The sequence below is a fragment of the Callithrix jacchus genome, chromosome 22, assembly GCF_049354715.1.
Source record: "Callithrix jacchus isolate 240 chromosome 22, calJac240_pri, whole genome shotgun sequence".
NCBI lineage: Eukaryota > Metazoa > Chordata > Mammalia > Primates > Cebidae > Callithrix > Callithrix jacchus.
This window is the reverse complement of record NC_133523.1, coordinates 6,415,081-6,436,092: the sequence shown is the minus strand read 5'-3', so window position 1 is coordinate 6,436,092 and position 21,012 is coordinate 6,415,081. Positions and strand designations below refer to the sequence as shown.

The following is a 21,012-nucleotide window of genomic DNA, read 5'->3' as shown; positions in this document are numbered from 1 at the left end:
GAGTCAAGGATCCATTTGAGAATCAAGTGAAATCTAAGTCAACCCCCCTTCAAAAAAATAGATGCATGCAAAATTCTGGATTTTCCTTCAGAGGACGCAGCTTCTCAAGGGCCCACACAACATGGGTAAAAACCATATGCCTTAGACCACTAGGCTTAAAAATGTCTAAAATATGGTTGAAAAGTATAAGGTGCTGGCTGGGCGTGGTGGCTCACACCTGTAATCCCAGCACTTTGCGAGGCCGAGGCAGGCAGATCACCTGAGGTCGGGAGTTTGAGATCAGCCTGACCAATATGGTGAAACCCCATCTCTACTAAAAATACCACAAAAATTAGCCAGGCATGGTGGCATGCGCCTGTCATCCCAGATACTCAGGAGGCTGAGACAGGAGAATCGCTTGAACCTGGGAGGTGGAGGCTGCAGTGAGCTGAGATCCAGTCTGGGCAACAAGAGTGAAACTTCGTCTCAAAAAAAAAAAAGCAAGAAAGAAAAAGGAAAATTACAAGGCACCAAACAGAAGCAAGAACACTCAAAAGGCATCTGAATTATTGCTCACATGATTATGCAGATTAGGTGGAGACAAGCTAAGGGCTCTGCCATCCAGTGAAGCTAGATAAGGAGTAAGCCTCAGTTTTACCCGTCTGTGAAATGGGAACTAGAACAGAGGTTGAGGGATGAATTAGGTTCCTATCTATTACATGTCTGAGGGCTGAATCCAGTGGCTCACACACTTTGGGAGGCTAAGATAGATCATTTGAGCCCAGGGTTCAAGGCCAGCCTCAGCAACAAAGCAAGTCCCCATATCTACAACAAAAAGTGTTGTTTGAATTAGCCAGGCATGGTGGCGCATGTCTATAGTCCCATCTACTCAGGAGGCTGAGGTAAGAGGATTGTTTAACCCAGGAATTTGAGGCTGCAGTGAGCTGTGATTATACCACTGCACTCCAGCCTGGACAACAGGCTCTCTCTCTCTCTCAATCTCTCTCTCTACACACACACACACACACACACACACACACACACGTATATACACATATATACATATGTATGTATATATGCATAAGTAAAATATAAATACACATGTACATATGTATATATACACACACATATATACATATATATGTATATATGTATGAATCAAATTTAAAAATTAACATATCAGCTGGGCCAGTGGCTCCCAAGTGTAATCCCAGCACTTTGGGAGGCAGAGGCAGGCAGATCACAAGGTCAAGAGATCAGGACCATCCAGCCCAACATGTTGAAACCCTGTCTCTACTAAAAATACAAAAATTAGCCAGGTGTGGTGGCGCATGCCTGTAGTCCCAGCTACTTGAGAGGCTGAGGCAGGAGAATGGCTTGAATCCTGGAGGTGGAGGTTGCAGTGAGCTAAGATTGCGCCATTGTGCTCCAGCCTGGCGATAGAGACTGTCTCAAAAAAACAAAAATGAACATATCTTACACTGAAATGCTCTGTCAGTACTCAACTGCTTTATTCATTATTACTCCCATTGTTCATGGTTAAGAGCATAAGTTTAAGGTCACTCGCACTGTAGCGCCACTAGAGGGGGTCACCCTGAATGTGGGAAAAGATGGAGGTGCAGGGAAGGTCCTCCCAGGTTCTGGGAAGCTGGGGTGGAGGGACGTTGGCACTTACCGTAAGCCCCCGGAAAGCCTTTTTCTCCGTGATCCGGTACAGCCCTTCTGCTGTCATGATTTTAATGTGCTTGACCTCGACGTTATATCTGGAACCAGATGGTCACTGGGCCCTGAGTCTGGGAACCAAGCCCATTCCCCACCAAGCCCCAATCATGGAAGAAGGAAACTTGACCCCTTCAGGGAGAAGCAACCACTGGAACCCAAAGGCTGAAGCTGTCCCAACGGAACCCCTTCCCTAGGGCCTTCGCTACTCTAAGCCCTAACGTCTTCCTCTCGTAGAAGAGGAATCAAGGAATCATCTTCCCTGACTCACAGGTTTGTTGAGAAGTCAGTAAGACCCTGTAAAGAAAGCAATGTTCACCAGGCATGGTGGCTCACACCTGTAGTCCCAGAGCTTTGGAGACTGAGGCAGGCGGATCACCTGACGTCTGGAGTTCGAGACTAGCCTGACCAACATGGAGAAACCCTGTCTCTACCGGAAATACAAAAAATTAGCCAGGTGTGGTGGCGTGCACCTGTAATCCCAGCTGCTTGGGAGGCTGAGGCAGGAGAATCGCTTGAACCCGGGAGGTCGAGGTTGAAGTGAGCTGAGATCACAACACTGCACTCCAGCCTGGGCAACAAGAACAAACTCCATCTCAAAAAAAAAGAAAAGAAAAGAAAAGAAAAAGAAAAAGAAGAAGAAAGAGAAGGAAAGAAAGATGTTGTAATGTTCTAGAATAGATAGGAAGAGAGCTCCCCTTCCACCAATATAGATGACCAAAGGATAGAAAGGAAGAGGGAGGAGAGACCATTTCTGACAATATGGTGGACATAGATTAAAAGGGGCCTTGGAAAAGACTTCCACTCCTGCGCATCTGGCAAACTAGATAAAAAACAAAACCACCAAAAAAAACCTTCCTATTACCCCAGAAATACTGAGGGAAGAAAATGCTGAGTTCTCAAAAGAAAAACAAGGGAAATTCACAGGAGCCAAAAATAAACACGAAATTACCAACTCAGCAGCATGTGAGAAGAGGGAATTCTTCTACACTGTGGGTTGGAATGTAAGTTGGTTCGGCCACTGTGGAAAGCACTTTGGAGACTTCTCAAAGAACTAAAACTACAACCACCATTTGATGCAGCAGCCCCATTACTGGGTACCATCTGCCCAAAGGACAAAGTCATTGTGCTTCCAGAAAGACACATCTGCTCGGACGTTCATCATTCACAATCACAAAGACATGGAATCAACCCAGGTGCTCATCAACAGTGGACTGGATGAGAAAATGTGGTACATATACATGATGGACTACTATACAGCCCTGAAAAAGAATGAGATCATGTGCATGCGGCAACCTTGATGCACTGGGTGTTATGATCCTAAGTGAATTAACACAGGAACAGAAAACCAAACACCACACGTTCTCACTTATAAGAAAGGGTTAAACATTGGGTTCATATGGACATAAAGATGGGAATAGTATTGGCCAGGCATGGTGGCTCATGCCCCTAATCCCAGCACTTTAGGAATCCAAGGCGGGTGGATCACCTGAGGTCAGGAGTTCAAGACCAGCCTGGCCAACATGGTGAAACCCCATCGCTACTAAAAATACAAAATATTAGCCAGGTGTGGTGGTGCACACCTGCAATCCCAGCTACTTAAGAGGCAAAGGCAGGAGAATCGCTTGAACCCGGGAGGCAGAGGTTGCAGTGAGCTGAGACTGTACCATTGCACTCTGGCCTGGGCCACAGAGTGAGACTCCATCCTAAAAAAAAAAAAACACACAGATGGAACAATAGATGCGGGGGAGCACTAGAGGGAGGAGGGTGAGATGAAAGAGCTGAAAACTCCCTGCGGAGTACATGCTCACTCCCCACTCCCTGGGTGATGGGATCACTCACAGCTCCAAACCTCAGCATTGTTGTAATATGCCTTCCTAACAAAGCTGCACATATACCCTCTGATTCTAAAATAAGTTGAAAAAATATATGTAGAGGGGATGCAGTGGCTCACACCTGTAATCCCTACACTTTGGGAGGCTGAGTTGGGAGGATGGCTTGAGGTCAGGAGTATGAGACCAGCCTGGACAACATGGGGAGACCCTAGTTTCTACAAAATATACCAACATTAGCTGGGTGTGGTGGTGCATACCTGTAGTCCCAGCTACTCAGGAGGCTGAGCTGGGAGGGTCCCCTGAACCTGGGAGGCAGAGGTTGCAGTGAGCTGAGATCTCACCACTGCACTCCAGCCTGGGCAACAGAGTGAGACTCTGTCACATACACACACAAAAAAAATTAATGAAATTAATTTTAAAAATTAGAAATTCCTGGAAGTTAAAAAAAAGAAAAAATATATATGAAAATTGATTAAAAATAAAAGCCTTCAGCCTGGGCATGATGGCTCATGCCTATAATCTCAACATTTTGGGAGGCTGAGGTGGATGGATCACTTGAGGTCAGGAGTTCAAGACCAGGCTGGCCAACATAGTGAAATCCTGTCTCTACTAAAAATACAAAAAATTAGCCGAGTGTGGTGGTGCGTGCCTGTAATCCCAGCTACTCGGAAGGCCGAGGCAGAACTGCGTGAATCCGGGAGGTGGAGGTTGCAGTGAGCCAAGATCATGCCACTGCACTCCAGCCTGGGTGACAGAGGGAGAATGGGAAGGGAAGGGAAGGGGAAGGGGGGAGGGGAAGGGAGGGGGCAGGGAGGATGGAGGGGAGGGGAGGGGAGGAGGGAGGAAAGAGGAAAGGGAAGAGGAAAGGAAAGAGGGAGGGGAAGGGAGAAGGGAGGGGAAGGGGAAGGGGGAAGGGAAGGGGAGGGGAGGGGGGGGAAACGGAAGGGGAGGGGAGGGAGGGAGGGAAAGGGAAGGGGAGGGGAGGGAGGGAGGGGGAGGGGAGGGAGGGAGGGGGAGGGGAGGGGAGAGAGGGGGGAGGGGAAGGGGAGGAGTAAAGGAAAGGAAGAAAAGAGAAAAAAGAAAGGCCAGGATGACAGAGGGAGGCTCTGTCTTTAATTATTTAATTAATTTTTAAAAGTCTTTTTGAGCCCCTATAAGAATCAGATCTCGTGCTTGTGGTTGTCAGTTGAAAGAAATAAGGAAGGTGAAAAGCACTTGGGACCCTGCAGGGCTCAGTAAAAGGTGAATGTTATCACTGTACGCTTTGAAAAAGTAAAACCTGGATACCCCTTTTCCCCAAGCCTACAGGACCAAGGCCCCAAAAGGGTGTGGGGTCAGGGAGAGAGGAGTTACTTAATGCTGATGGCAAATTCTGCTGCGTCCTTCACCCTCTGCCGCACCAAGAACGTCCCGTCCGAGCGGTTGGTGAGGATGCTCTCTGCCCCTGCGCGCTCCATGGGGCCTGCGTACCTGCAGAGATACACCAACGACAGAGTTGTGCGTTCCCGTGCCTGGGCCCCACGTCGCCGTGCAGAGGCTGCCTTTCCCCTGTGAACCGCCTTGATTTTTTAAGTTGGTGACAGCCTGGATCTCACAGCCCTTCAGCAGCGCGGTAGGCCCCGGGGAGGCAGGGGCCGGAACCTGTGGAGAAACATTAAGTTTACCCTGCCCCTATGGCTCCTCTGTGGAGGGACCCTTTTAGTTTGTAATTAGTGGTAGGCTGATAACAGCTGCCTACTTGATATGTTTCTGAGTTATGAGTGAATGTAGAGCACCTGTGTATTAATAAGAATCACCTGTCAACAGGCAGCCAGCATTAAATGGCAGCATTAAACTCGTATATGTCAATATCAATCCCAAATTTAAATGGACTAAATGTCCCAGTCAAAAGACAGACTGGCAAATTGGATAAAAAGCCAAAACCCATCGGTGTGCTGCATCCAGACCCATCTCACATGCAAGGATACACAAAGACTCAAAACAAAGGGATGGAGGAAGATTTACCAACCAAATTGAGACAAAAAAAACAAAGCAGGACTTGCAATTCTCGTCTCTGATAAAATAGACTTTAAAGCAACCAAGACCTAAAGAGACAAAGAAGGACATTACATAATGGTAAAAGGATCAATAAGACAAGAAGAGCTAACGATCCTAAATATATACGCACCCAATACAGGAGCATCCAGATACATAAGGCAAGTTCTTAATGACTTACAAAGAGACTTAGACTCCCACACAGTAATAGTGGGAAACTTCAACATCAATATTAGACAGATCAACGAGACAGAAAATTAACAAGGATGTCCAGGACTTGAACTCAGACCTGGAACAAGTAAACTTAATAAACATTTACAGAACTCTCCACCCCAAATCCACAAAACATACATTTTTCTCAGTATCACATCACACCTATTCTAAAAGTGACCACAAAATTGGAAGTAAATCACTCCTCAGCAATCGCATAGCATTTCCCAGGTTTAAATGAAATATTGGTTGGCTGCTTGTTATTTTCCTCCCTTATTCCTTCCTGTCTCCATTGTTAAGTACATTAAAAAAAACAAAGAAGAATTACCTATCTAAGAGTAAATACATATGTGGATGAGACCCTGCTCGGGGGCCTGCAGCCTGGAAATGCTGTCAGCCTCTCCACTCTCAGGCCGTTGGTCCCCCGGATACATCGACTCTGTTGTCCTGTCTGGGTGTCTGCCTCTCAATACCTTCAGCGCCACCTGGGTGGAGGTCTCCTGACCCAGCTGGTACTCGGTAGGAGCATAGGCAAGGGCAGCGGGATTCCACTGCTGTAGGTCACAACCACGGTTTGACACTCGGATTCGGGCAGATGGTTCAGCCCTTTGGGTCTGGCTGGGTCTTTGGAATTTGGCGATGGCTTCGCCGGGCATTCCCTGAAGGCTCACTGGGTGCCCATCTCCGTGGTCACCAGAACAGACGTAGGGGAAGGAGAATAAGTCATGAGCCTCAGATGCAAAATATGAGTGAGAGCCAAAAACCCAGTCATCAAGGTAAATGACCATAAGTAAAACAAAGTGTATTTTAATACGATACTCTTAGAAATCAAAATGAATGAAAAATCAGCCAAACGGGCAGATCACCTGAGGTTAGGAGTTCCAGACCAGCCTGGCCAACATGATGAAACCCCTGTCTTTACTAAAAATACATTGTGGCAGGCACCTGTAATCCCAGCTACTCGGGAGACTGAGGCAGGAGAATTGCTTGAACCTGGGAGGCAGAGGTTGCAGTGAGTCGAGATCATGCCACTGCATTCCAGCCTGGGTGACAGAGCGAGACTCAGTCTCAAAAATAATAATAATAGTTATATATAATGATGTATATTATCACGTGATAATATACATTATGTAATAATATATTATTATGTAATATATTATGTAATAATAATATATTATTGTGTAATATATTACATAATAGTGATATATCATTATGTAATAATATATATTATCATGTGATATAATATGGTATATATTATGTGATAATATATTATATATTATATAATATATATATATTATATATATATTATCACATAATATATACCGTTACACAATAATATAAGTTATTATTACATATTGTTACATAATATACAATACATTATCACATGATAATATATATTACATAATATATAACTATATTGTAGATAGCTATGTATAATAATTATATATAACTCTGTAACATAATATAAATGTAATATACATATCCAGATAGCTATGTATAATTATATATAACTGTAACATAATATAAATGTAATATACATATGCATGTAATATGTATATTACATAGAATACATCATACATAGTCTATGTAAAATAAATATATGGTACAACATATATAAATGTAAATGTGTAACATAAATAATGCATATTAATAGTTATGTGTAATACATAATCATACATAATACATAATTGTTTTTGAGGCAGAGTTTTGCTCCCGTCGCCCAGGCTGGAGTGCAATGGTGAGATCCTGGCGTACCTGCAACCTCCGTCTCCTGGCTTCAAGCGATTTTCCTGCCTCAGCCTTCCCAGCAGCTGGGATTATAGGCGCCCACCACCATGCCAGGCTAATTTTTGTATTTTCAGGAGAGACAGGGTTTCACCATGTTGCCCAGGTTGTTCTCAAATTCCTGACCTCAAGTGATCTGCCCGCATCAGTCTCCCAAAGTGCTGGGATTACAGGTGTGAGCCACCGCGCCTGGCCGAATTTCACCTCAGTTTTAAAAATTGTATGCAAATCTGGTTCGAGTTGATGTTTAATATATTTTTTTAATGAATGCAAATAAATCATGATGAACAAAATGTCGAATTTTTGAATAAAGACAGAATCTGACCGCCAGACCCACCTCCTACTCCTGGCCTTATTAGATCCTGTCTTTATTTACAATTTTGATATTTATTCATCTCAAATTTTTTTTCGCCTTGTGTTTGATTTTTTTTTTAATGTTGCATAGAACATGATGGACTTTAATCACTGAGATTTTCAGCATCCCCTTAAATCTTGCAGCCATGAGAGAGCCTCCCTGGTCTCACCTTTGTCCCCACCCCACTGACCACATCTTGGCGCAGAAGATCGGAATGAGTGCTAATCCAGGAGACCACCGTTCTAATTCTGACCCTGCCACTGGAGATCACGGTTTGAATCCCGACTCTGCCACTTATGCATTCTAAGACCTCAGCAACTGATTTTGCCCTCTGGTCCTCAATTTCCTCTTCTGAAAAGAGGGAGACGCCACAGAGGCACATTTTTTAATAAATGGCAATAATGTACCTACTACTATGTGGTAGGCACTTAGAAGATGAGAGTGTCAGCCGGGTGCGGTGGCTTACGCCTGTAATCCTAGCACTTTGGGAGGCTAAGGCAGGTGGATCACAAGGTCAGGAGTTTGAGACAATCCTAGCCAACATAGGAAACCCCATCTCTACTAAAAATACAAAAATTAGCCGAGTGTGGTGGTACGTGCCTATAGTCCCAGCTACTCAAGAGGCTGAGGATGGAGACTCCGTCTCAAAAAAAAAAAAGATAGATGGGAGTGTCAGCCAGGCAAGGTGGCTCTCACCTTAATCCCAGCACTTTGGGAGGCCGAGGCTAAAGGATCATCTGAGGTTAGGGGTTCAAGACCAGCCTGGCCAACATGGTGAAACCCCTGTCTTTACTAAAAATATAAAAAGTTAGCCAGGCGTGGTGGTGAGCACCTGTCATCCCCACTACTTGGGAGGCTGAGGCAGGAGAATCACTTGAAGAGGTTGCAGTGAACTGAGATCACACCACTGCACTCCAGCTTGGGCAACAAGAAGATGGTAGCATCATCATGTTGTGTTTTATTACTAGCAAGAGATGGTAAATGGAGGCTTTGGGTTCAAATCCCATCTCCATCACTTCCTCACCATGTGACATGAAGTAAGTCACTTCCCCTCTCTCACACTCCTTTGCAAAAAAGGATTCCACCTCGGCAAAAAAAAAAAAAAGTAGGGGCAGGGAATAAGAATTGCATTGCAATTGTCTACCGAAGGACTTCTGTGAAACTTAGAAGAGCTCCTTAAAGAGCGGGGGCGCCAGCAATTCCTCAGTGCACCATTCTTTTATGTGCCATTACGAAAGAATGTTTCCTGTCTATACATTTCAGCAGAAGACGGACACGGTTGATTGCAAGAGCCATTTCAATGGCAGAGATGTTCAAATGTGAAGGGAAAACAAGACATTCATCTTAGAACAGATTAAATGTAGTAACAGCAGCAGCTAATGCTATATAAAGGGCTCGTTATGTGTCAGGACCAGGACGAAGGCACTTAACAGACTCACTTATACCTCCTAACAATGCTATGAAGTAGATACTGTCATGAAGCTATTTTCCAGAGAGGAATGCTGAAACAGAGAGGTTAAGTTACTGTCCCAACGTCACACAGCTAGGTAATGTTGGAGTCAGAATTTGAATCCAGGTCAGCAGGCTCCAAGACTCCAAAACCCACACTGGAAACTCCACCCGTGTGCTTGATGTGCTATAGGTACAAAACAAACAACGAAAAGTCCCACAAAAACACCTGGACTGTCATTACCATCACCACCATCTTCACTATCCTCATCCTCATCATCGTCGTCATAACCAGTTTCCTTCCAACAAGACCATCATCTCCCAAGGTCAGGGACCCTCTTTTGTCCGCCCCCTCCCCAGCAGCCCCCAGCCCAGAGCTAGATTCAGAAATCAGTGCTCAGGGTTCACAGAGTACGTAACTAATTAACCTGGAGGCCCCTCCCATACCCAGCCTGGAACCCCAATCCAGAAACCCCTCGTTGAAAAAAATAAAAGCATGTTTCTACTTACCAGAGATAAGCAGACAGGTCCTGAGGAGGGCCCTAAGAACATAGACAGAAACCTTGATTTAGGGTAAAGACCCAGCCTGACAGCAGAGGGCAGGGCCCTTCATTCATTCATTCATTCATTCATTCATTCATTCCACTTGCATTTATTGAGTGCCTATTATGTGCCAGGCATATTATGTGCTACTCCTTGTGATACAGTCCCAGAATCACGGGGGAGAGACTGTCGGTTTCATAGAAAGCAGGGGTTGCTTCTCAGCAGTTTCTCATAGCCCTTAAGCCAAGAATGGTTCTTACATTTTTAGACGGTTGGCAAAAATCAAAAGAATTTGTTTTTTAATTTTAGAGACAGTCTCACTATGTTGCCCAGGCTTAGTGCAGTGGTATGATCATAGCTCACTGCAGCCTCGACCGCCTGAGTTCAAGCCATCCTCCCACCTCAGCCTCCGGAGGAGCTGGACTATAGGCATGAGTGCCACCACACTCGCCAATTTTTAATTTTTTAAAAATCGTGTCAAGATGAGGCTGAGGGTCTCCCTTTGTTTCCCAGACTGGTCTCGAACTCCTGGCCTCAAGCCATCCTCCCACCTTGGCATCCCAAAGGGCTGGGATTATAAGCATGAGCCACCACACCTAGCCAAATGAATACTTTTTGGATTGTGAAGACTATGTGAAATTCACCTTTCAGTGCCCATGAATTATGATTTATGGGAACATAGATATGCCCACACATCATTTACAGATTATCTGAGGTTATTTCCTCAGTGCAGGGGCAGAGCTGAAGGGGTGCAAAACTGCCTGGGACCCTCGAGGGTGACATAGTTACATTACTGTTCGGCTCTTTACAGAAGAAGTTTGCCAACCCTCATCTAAATATGGGCAAAAGTGCTCACTTCCACTACGTCAAAACCAACAGCAGGGCAGCTACTACAAGGCAAAAACAAACCAACAGCAAACAAGACAGGAAGCGGCAAATGCTGGCAAGGGTGTGGAGGAATCGGGGCCCTGCACCCCGCTGATGGGAACGTAAAATGGTGCACTGCTGGGGCCGGGTGCAGTGGCTCGCACCTTAATCCAGGCACTTTGGGAAGCCAAGGTGGGTGGATCACCTGAGGTCAGGAGTTCAACACCGGCCTGACCAACATGGTGAAACCACATCTCTACGAAAATATAAAACTTAGCCTGGCACGATGATGGGTGCCTATAATCCCAACTACTTGAGAGGCTGAGGAAGAAGAATCCCTTGAACCCAGGAGGCGGAGGTTGCAGTGAGCTGAGATCATGCCATTGTGCTCCAGCCTGGGTAACAAGAGCAAAACTCTGTCCAAAAAAGAAAGAGAGGAGAGGGGAAGAGAGGGGAAAGGAAGGGAGGAGAAGGGAGGGGGCGGCCCCACCTTCTAGGTCTCTGCTCCTTCCTCCCTAGCATACCGGGGTAGGAAGGAAAGGACTTTTATACAAAAATGATCAAGGAGAAAAAGATTAATCATTGTTTCCAGGGTGGCCCCTCTCCGCGCTCAGTTGGCGGGGTGGGCAAAGCCTTGAGTTGGAGAAAGTCCCGCCATAATGGGCAGCCACCTCCCCAGCTCCAGAGTGTCTTTCCAAGTCTGCCCGTCCTCCCAGGACCATCCCTGGACCCCTTGCCCTGGTTCCATTCAGACTTGAGGCACTCACATGGACATAGGGCTTCACCCTGTTACAAGGAAACCAGCCAATTTCATTAGTAGACGTATTCCTGCCCTAAACAGCCAGGAGACAAAAATAGGAACGGAGAGGTTATAGGATCCACGACCCCTCCCACCACCTAAACCCATAACCCTACACATGGAGCCTGTCCCATCACTCGCGCATGTGCGTGTGTGTGCGCATGTGTGCATGAGTGCGTGCAGGTGCATATGTGCGTGCGTGCATGAGCGCGTGAGTGCCTGCATGTGCGTCAGTGAGTGCCTGTGTATGTGTGCATGAGTGCATGTGTGTGTGCCTGAGTGCGTGTGTGTGCATGTGTGTGTGTGTGTGTGTGTGCGGTGTGTGTCCATCTCTGCTCAATGTTCACTCTACTTGTCCATCTATCTCAGGATGGCCTGGAGAACACAGAGAGGTGATGATAATCAGTTAATTTCCAGAGAGCTATACCCAGAAATCTCAGTCTACCCCACTCCCCAGGCATCACCTCCAGAGTACAGTGGGGCTATGACCCAGCTCCCTGAGACCACATGAACCCATCACCCTATACTTGGGTCTCATCCTATCACTCCTGTGGCCCCAGCCTGTACCTCCCACCAGTTCTGTTCGGCCTCAGCCTTCGTGAGCTCCACAATGTCTCCAGGGTTGAGCCGTAGAAAGGGTCCAATGGCTCCGGGGGGTGGAGGAAGCCCGTAGTATTCCTGAAACACCTCCATCTTGGGCAGACCTAGAAGACAAGGTACAGGGGTTCAGGGTGGTTGGCAGTCAATTTTCAACCCTGAATCTTGCCACCCACCAGAATGGCTAAAATGTTTCTTTTTAGACTGGCAATACCAAGTGTTGACAAGGACGTGGAGCAACTGGAACTCTCACTCACTGCTGGCAGGGCTACCCTTTGGAAAACTATTCAGCAATATCTACTGAAGTGAAACATCTACCCTGTAACACAGCAACCCAAGATAAATTAAAATATGTGTCCTGGCCAGACGAAGTGGCTCACGCCTGTAATCCCATCACTTTGGGAGGCCAAGGCAGGCGGATCACCTGAGGTCAGGAGTTTGAGACCAGCTCGACCGACATGGTGAAACATCATCTCTACCAAAACTACAGAAATTAGCCAGGCCTGATAGTGGTCACCTGTAATCCCAGGTACTAGGGAGGCTGAGGCAGGAGAATCACTTGAACTCAGCAGGCAGAGGTTGCAGTGAGCCAAGATCACGCCACTGCACTCCAGGCTGAGTGATGGAGTGAGACTCTGTCTCAAAAAAAAAAGAAAAAGAAAACCATATCTTTCAAAAGTTACAGCTTTATTCACAATACCCAAAAACCGGCAACCAACCAAATATCTTCAGTAGGTTGATCAATCAAACAAATTGTGATACCATCACATAATGGAATACTATACAACAATGAAAAAGAACCGGCTATTGCTACAGGCAACCACATCAATGTATCTCACCATTGTTATGTTGAATAAAAGAAGCCAGGTGAAATAAGCATGTGCTATATTATTTATAGAAAACTCAAGAGCAGACAAAATTAATCTATGTTGATAGAGGCCAGGCCGTGGTTCCCTGTGGAAGATAGGTGAGTAGCAGTGCTGTCTGATAAAACGCTCTCTGGTGATGGATCTGTCCAGTGTAGTAACCACTAGCCACAGGCGGTTGTTGAGGACTTCAAAGCTAATGTGAGTAAAAGAATTTTAAGGTGATTTCATTTTAATTAATTTATATTGGACAATGCAGTTCTGGAGGGATGGAAATGTTCTTTTTTTTTTTTTTTTGAGACGGAGTTACGCTCTTGTTACCCAGGCTGGAGTGCAATGGCGCGATCTCGGCTCACCGCAACCTCCACCTCCTGGGTTCAAGCAATTCTCCTGCCTCAGCCTCCTGAGTAGCTGGGATTACAGGCACGTGCCACTATTCCCAGCTAATTTTTTGTATTTGTAGTAGACACGGGGTTTCACCATGTTGACCAGGATGGTCTCGATCTCTTGACCTCGTGATCCACCCGCCTTGGCCTCCCAAAGTGCTGGGATTACAGGCGTGAGCCACCGCGCCCAGCCCGGGATGGAAATGTTCTATATCTTTATTTGATTGTTGGTTACATGGATAAAAATTTATTGACTCATACTTAAGATTTGTTGTTTTTACACATCTTACACTATTTTCTCTCTTAGTAAAATACATAATATGTATGTGTACATATGTGCATATATATATATTCTGTTGTATAAAGGACACACGGCTTGCCTCTAATTTTGACTATTGCTAAGAAAGCTAGCTATTGCTAATTAGGTAATGAGTAATAATAAGGAAACACACCCACGCATATATGTCACATATTTATCTTTTTATTTTCTTGAAACAGGATCTTACTGTTGCCCAGGCTGGAGTGCATGGCAGGACCATGACTCACTGTAACATCTAACTTCTGGGCTCAAGCAGGAGCCCTGCTAATTTTTAAAACAGTTTTTTGTAGACACAGGGTCTCATTATGTTGCCTAAGCTGGTCTCAAACTCCTGGCCTTGGTCTCTCAAAGCTCTGGGATCACAGGCAGGAGCCACAACACCTGGCTTATGTTATATATGTATATGTCAGATAAATGGCTTATAAGTGGGACAGTCCTGCCACTGCACTCCAGCCTGGGACACAGAGTAAGGCTCTGCCTCTAAAAATTAAAAAATTACACACACACACACACACACACACACAATATGACGTATATGTATCAGCTTTATTTGCAATAATAAAAAACTAGAAATAACTCAAATGTCCTCAATACAACAGAACAACAGAAGGAGATACATATAGATATATATATAATTTTTTTAAAATTAAGGCTGGGCATGGTGGCTCATGCCTGTAATCCAGCACTTTGGGAGGCTGGGCAGGTGGATCACTTGCAGTCAGGAGTTCAAGACCAGCCTGGCCAACGTGGTGAAACCACATCTCTACTAAAAATACAAAAATTAGCCAGGCATGGTGGCATGTGCCTGTAGTCCCAGCTACTCAGGAGGCTGAGGTAGGAGAATTGCTTGAACTCAGGAGGTGGAAGTTGCAGTGAGCCAAGACTGCACCACTGCACTCCAGCTTGGGCAATGGAGTAAGACTCTGTCTCCAAAAATAAATTAATTAATTAATTAAAATAAGCACATACTGTATAATTTAATTTATACAGTATGGCAGGGCAACATAGCAAGACCCCATCTTTATAATAAAAAATTTTTTAATTAGCCAGGTGTGGTGGTGTGCACGTGACTTCAAGCAATCCTCCCAACTTGGCATCCCAAATTGCTGGGATTACAGGTGTGAGCCATTGCACCTGGCCCAATGTGGCTGTTGATATGATTATGGGGCTCTGTCCCTGGGTCCACATCAATGGAGATGAATTCTCCCCCTGCCCACTGCAGACTCACCCAGCTCATTCCTCTTTTTGTCCTGAGCCCTGCGATGTAGTTTGTCCTGGAAGGAGAGACAAAGAAAGCCTGTCTACCTATGCCCGGCCTGGGAGCTTGTAGGCCCCCAACACTGTCCTCACCCCACCAAGGATCATGCCCAGTTCCAGGATCTCCTGGGTCCTCCCACACTGTCGCCCATTATTCGCAATGTACAGGAAGGAGCGTGGGAGAGTCCTACCTTCTTCATCGTTCCTGGGAAATCTATGGGAAGGTAAAGGAAACAGTGAGAGGGGGAAATCCTCCACAAAGAAGCAAGCTCACCTCCCAGCCTCCCTCCCACTCGTACCTTGCCCGTGCCGGCCACAGGGAGGGACCCTCCCCAGACACTCCTTGTGTGCAGGTGCCCGACACCGATGGCAGCGGTAGCCCTGATAGAAGGTGCCTCTGAGGTGCAGGGGACACAGAAGGAAGAGTGAGTGATCTTTACAGACATGGCCAAATATTCTGCCAAGAACATAAAGGGTCCCCTTGGGTTGTCTTTAGATCAGGAGAGTAATGGAGAAGCAGAAGATCAAAATAGGGACCCCCTCCCCCATCTCCCAATTTAGGGGACCAATTACTGGGGGAACTTCTTTAGCAAGGAACTGATGACCAAGCCCAGGACTGGGACCCTCCTCCCAGATTCCCACCTAAGCAGCATCTGACAGGCCTTGCAGGACGTGGTCTCTTCAAAGGAGAACATCTGGAAGTCATGCCCATTGGCAGTGGCATTCTCGGGGTAGATGTTGGAGCTGGTAGGGGAGAAAAAAAAAAAGAGGGTCAGCTGGGCACGGTGGCTCACGCCTGTAATCCCAGCACTTTGGGAGGCTAGGAGGGCAGATCACGAGGTCCAGAGTTTGAGAGCAGCCTGACCAACATGGTGAAACCCCATCTCTACTAAAAATACAAAAATTAGCCAGATGTGGTGGCGGGTGCCTGTAATCCCAGCTACTCAGGAGGCTGAGGCAGGAGAATCGCTTGAATCTGGGAGGTTGAGGTTGCAGTGTGCCAAGACCGCACCACTGCACTCCAGCCTGGTGACAGAGGGAGAATCCATCTCAAAAAAAAGGGGGGAGGTCAATATTTTATTCCTTTTTAGACTGAGTACTATTCCACAGTGTGAACAGACCACATTTTGTTTGTCCACCCATCCATTGGTTGATGTTGGGGTGGTTTCCACCTTTTGGCCACACTGAAGAGTGCTGCTATGCACATCAGTAGAAACAGAAAGCAGACTGAGCGTTTCCAGGGGCTAGGAGGGCTGGGAATTGGGAGTGAAGGCTTAATGGGTATTCGGTCTCCTTGGGGTGATGAAAAGGTTTTGGAACTGGAGAGAGGCGATGGTCACACAGCACTGTGAGTATACGAAATCCCATGTGATCGTACACTTAGAAACCGTTTGATTTTTGCATGAATTTCACCTTAGATAAAAAAGAGAAGAAGACAAAAGTGGAAGGGGAGGAGGAGAAGGAAGAGGGGAAGGAAGAGGAGAAAAAGGAGGAACGGGAGAAGGAAGAGGAGGAGAAGGAGGGATTGGAGGAGGAGGAAAAGGAGGAGGAGAAAGGAGAGGAAGAGGAGGAAGCAGAGGAGGAGGAGGGAGAGGAGAAGAAAGAAGAGGAGGAAGAAATGGAAAGGGAGGAAGGAAAGAGGAAGGAGTAGGAAGGAAATGATGATGAGGAGCCTGAAGAGGAGGGGGAACGGGAAAGAGGAGGAGGAGAGGAGAAGAGTCGGGGCTGGTAGCTGAAGTTGCACACAACCCCAGCATTCCAAGGATGAAGACGGCCTTGGGCCTGTCCCTCTCATTTCCCAAATGAAGAGACTGAGGTTCAGAGTGGTACCATGGCATATCAGGACAGAGTAGGGACTAGAGCACATTCCTCCTCCTTCCCAGCCCCTGCCCCTCTGCGGACAGAAAGGAGGAGGAAAGCAGGGACTCACATGGACATCTCAAACTGCTCCATCCACTTCTTCTTCAGTTCTCTTGTCTTGAAGAACAGCTCATAGCCCTGGGCACCTTGGTCCTCAATGAGAAGGAACATGTGGCTCCACTGCAGGGAAGCAGAGCTCAGACTGAAGGCACTTCCCCTGCAGAGGGTGGGAGCACACACCCACCGACCCCTTCCTCCGTAGTGAACAAAGACTCAAGCCCATGAGTCTCTATGCCCCTAGCACCATGCATGGATATCCTCGTAAAAGTGCTTTCTAGGATATCCAAATACACAATTTCACTATGTTGTGTATTTGGGTTTCACTATGTTGGCCAGGCTGGTTTCGATCTCCTGACCTCGTGATCCGCCTGCCTCGGCCTCCCATCGTGCTGGGATTACAGGCATGAGCCACTATGCCCAGCCTGATTCGTCTTTGCAACAAAGCATTGGTGCAGCACCTGCTGAGAAGCAGACACTGCTAGGAGCTGGGGACAGAGCAGTGAACAGGATGTTGTCCCCAGGGCTCCTGCCTGGAGGGACAGATGGATGCCATAGCAAGAATTTACAAGACAGCAACTAGCTCCTTAATGAGGGAGGCACAGGCTGAGAAATGGAGAAGCCACAGACCCGAGCACAGGGAGGACCTCAAGGAACAAGACTAAGCAGAAGGGACGAGTTCACAGGAGAAAAAGCGAAAGGGGGCAAGGAGGAGCAGAGAGGGAGAGGGTCTCCGCTCAAATGTCACCTCCACAGACGACGTCCCTGAACAATGGAGGTAAGATGGCTCCCCCTGGCCAGGCGCAGTGGCTCACACCTGTAGTCCCAGCACTTTAGGAGGCCAAGGCAGGCGGATCACGAGGTCAGGAGTCCGAGACCAGCCTGGCCAATATAGTGAAACTCAGTCTCTACTGAAAATACCAAAAAATTAGCCAGGCATGGTGGTGGGTGCCTGTTATACCAGCTACTTCAGAGGCTGAGGCAGGAGAATCGCTTGATCCTGGGAGGCAGAGGTTGCAATGAGCTGAGATGGTGCCATTGCACTCTAGCCTGGTTGACAGAGGGAGGCTCCATCTCAAAAATAAATAAATAAATAAACAAATGAACAAATAAAGACAGCTCCCCCTCCCACTCTCACCTACCGCAGTCATATCCCGTTTTATTTATTTATTTTTTTAATAGAGACAGGGTCTCACTCTGTTGCTCCGGCTGGAGTGCAATCATAGCTCCCTGCAGCCTTCAGCTCCTGGCCACAAGTGATCCCCATACCTCAGCCTCCCATGTAGCTAGGGCTACAGGCATGTGCGAAGCCCAGCTAATTTTTTTTTTTTTTATGTTTTATAGAGACAGGGTTCTCCCTATGTTGCCCAGGCTGGTCTTCAACTCCTGGGCTCAAGTGATTCTCCCACCTCGGCCTCCCAAAGTGCTGGAATTACAGGCCTGAGCCACTGCACCTGGCCACCTACTTTATTTTCTCTGTAGAAAGCACCCCATAAGGGTGCAAGTACCATACAAGAAATAAAATAGGCCGGGTGCAGGGGCTCACACCTGTAATCCCAGCACTTTGGGAGGCCAAAGTGGGCAGATCACTTGAGGTCAGGAGTTTGAGACCATCCTGGCCAGCATGGTGAATCTCATCTCTACTATAAACAAACAAATAAATAAATAAATAGGCTCCTAGATGGGCAATGGGTGTGGTGGCAGGCGCCTGTCATCCCAGCCTACTTGGGAGGCCGAGGCGGTAGAATCGCTTGAACCCGGAAGGTGGAGGTTACAGTCAGCCAAGATTGTGCCATTGCACTCCAGCCTGGGTGACAGAGTAAGACTCTGTCTCAAAAAAAAAGAAAAGAAAAGAAAAGAAAAATTCCATTTTGCTTGCCATTTTAGTCCTGGTGCCTAGAAGAGTGTCCTGGATATAGCAGGTGCTCAGTTTAAAAACTGTTGATTAACACACACTGTGTGCTCTGGCAAACACAGGCGCGTGTGCAGGTGGAGAACCCCACGCTGTCGACTGCATGGAGGACCGCCTAGATCTGGCGTCAAAGCCCCACCTTCTTGTTGTCTCGGTCTCCTGAAGAGTCATCCCGAACCTGGAAGCTGTGCAGGTTCACAAAGTCCTTGAGGTCATAAGAGTCTCCCCGGCGTTTACAGATGAGCAGAGCTTTGTCGAGCAGGAAGGCGTACCTGGAAGGATGGGTAAGGCGTTCTGGCCTGGCTCTTCCCAACCGTCCCTGTCAGCTCTCTGACCAGTTTCTCCTCCATCCTGGTCTCACGCTGCCCTTCTCCTCCTCCTTGGCAAACTTGGCCATGCCCATCTGTCCATCCTGACCTCACCCACATGATCCACCTTGGCCCTGCTGCCTGTCAATCTTGGTTCCAACCATGCCCCTCGCTGACCCTGTCCTGCCTGTCCATCAAGGCTCCACCGCCTTGTCTGGATGGGTCTACCACCTGTCTATCTAGAAATCTGGCCTCACCCCAACTCAGGTCCCTCCCCAAATCCACCTTAATTCCACCTACAAGTCTATATAGGAACCTGGCCCCACCCCTACCCAGGCTCCACCCCAGATCTGTGTTGGCTCCACCCACCTATCCATCTAGGAGCCTGGCCACGCCCCCATGCCGGCTCTTCCCTAGACCTGCGTTGACTCCACCCAACTGCCCACCTAGAAACCTGGCCCCATCCCTACCCCGGCTCCACCATAGATGTGGTTTACTCCACTCACCTGCCCATCTAGGAGCCTGGCCACACTCCTGCCCAGGATCCACTCAGATCTGTGTTGACTATACCCACCTGCCTATCTAAAAGCCTGGCCCCGCCCCTGCCCGGGCTCCACCCAGATCTGCATTGACTACACCCACCTGCCCATCTAGAATCCTGGCCCCACCTCTTTCTAGGCTCCACCCAGATCTGTATGAACTCTCCACCCACCTGCCTGTCTAGGAACCTGCCCCATCCCTGCCCAGTCTCCACCCCAGATCTGTGTTGACTCCACCCACCCTGCCCATCTAGGAGCCCAGCCCTGCCCCTGCCCAGTCTCTACCCCATCTGTCTTGACTCCACCCACCTGCCCATCTAGCAGCCTGGCCGCACCCCTTTGCCCAGGCTCCATCCCAGATCCATGTTGACTCTACCCACCTGTCCATCTTGGAGCGCCTTTCTACCGAGGTGATCTTGAGCTCCCCGTCGATCTTGGGCCGGCCATAGTGAGCCAGAGACTGGTCCTATGCAGCAGGCAGTGGGTCTGGCAAGGGTCTCCCAAGAAGGGAGCCAGACACCCTCCCCGCTCCCCACATGGCCACACCCCGGCCCACCCGGCTCCACCGCCTCACCAGGTTCTCAATGGACAGCTGGAAATTGGTGATCTGCCTCAGTGTCTCGTTGTCTCGCTTGACCTCGTTCACGCACTGAGCCAGGTCCTAGGGAGGGGACAGGGGTGAGCCTGGTCCCCCAACAGTCGGCCTAGTCTCCCACCTAACCCGGGATAGAGGTTCAGCCCCCACCAGGGGTGTGTCTGCAGCAGGTGAGCCACCAGCACCCCACACCCCCTCACCCTCATGGCATCCAGGGCCAGCCGCAGGTTGTCCTTCTCCATCGCCTCCTGCGTGTGCTTCACCAGCTCCTGCAAGAAACAAGACATCAGACATCACCTGGGCCGGTGCCCTTCTCCCTGAGGGGAGGGCCTTCCAATCAATGCTAGTTCACCAGCTCCTCCCTCATACTGCTGACCCTGGAGGCTGCGACACGACCCCAGTGATCCATCCCTGATGGTCCTAGAGACTCAACCCCCAAAAGCCAGCCCCATCCCCACTTTTACAGACACAGGAGAGGAGAAATGCAGAGCCCACGCCTGGTGGATATGCCCAGCACCTGGAGAAGGAGGTGATATTTGAGAACTCGCTGCATGGGTACCATCAGCAGATCCCGCAAGGTGAACCTCCCATTGTTGGCTCGCTGAGAACATTCCTGGGGAATCAGAGAACAATGGGGAAATTGAGGCAGGTCCCAGAAAAAAGTCAGTTGCAGGGTGGGTGCAGACAGATTTGAATAAATGTGTGGGCAGCTCTCTACCCTAGAGCTGTGGGGACTTTTCT

The 21,012-nt window shown here is 47.9% G+C and overlaps 1 protein-coding gene across 2 annotated transcripts in view; it reads right to left on the bottom strand.

Annotated features, from left to right (window-relative positions):
- The window catches only part of VAV1 (vav guanine nucleotide exchange factor 1), a 78,100-nt gene that overhangs the window by 6,500 nt on the left and 50,588 nt on the right, over nucleotides 1-21,012 (bottom strand). The window contains exons 10-25 of one of the 2 annotated variants that reach the window (XM_078360353.1): nucleotides 20,789-20,884; nucleotides 20,472-20,540; nucleotides 20,251-20,337; nucleotides 20,057-20,142; nucleotides 18,969-19,101; nucleotides 16,931-17,040; nucleotides 15,643-15,744; nucleotides 15,300-15,397; nucleotides 15,192-15,214; nucleotides 14,972-15,017; nucleotides 12,143-12,279; nucleotides 11,544-11,609; nucleotides 9,877-9,908; nucleotides 4,887-5,003; nucleotides 3,791-3,908; nucleotides 1,655-1,742 (exon numbers count right to left, since the gene is read on the bottom strand). In XM_078360353.1, the coding sequence (XP_078216479.1) occupies nucleotides 3,803-3,908; nucleotides 4,887-5,003; nucleotides 9,877-9,908; nucleotides 11,544-11,609; nucleotides 12,143-12,279; nucleotides 14,972-15,017; nucleotides 15,192-15,214; nucleotides 15,300-15,397; nucleotides 15,643-15,744; nucleotides 16,931-17,040; nucleotides 18,969-19,101; nucleotides 20,057-20,142; nucleotides 20,251-20,337; nucleotides 20,472-20,540; nucleotides 20,789-20,884 (1,308 nt within the window). In that variant the 3' untranslated portion in view covers nucleotides 1,655-1,742; nucleotides 3,791-3,802. Of the gene's footprint in view, nucleotides 1-1,654; nucleotides 1,743-3,790; nucleotides 3,909-4,886; nucleotides 5,004-9,876; nucleotides 9,909-11,543; nucleotides 11,610-12,142; nucleotides 12,280-14,971; nucleotides 15,018-15,191; nucleotides 15,215-15,299; nucleotides 15,398-15,642; nucleotides 15,745-16,930; nucleotides 17,041-18,968; nucleotides 19,102-20,056; nucleotides 20,143-20,250; nucleotides 20,338-20,471; nucleotides 20,541-20,788; nucleotides 20,885-21,012 lie in introns of those variants that run through there. The other variant, XM_002761642.7, reaches the window with a different exon arrangement.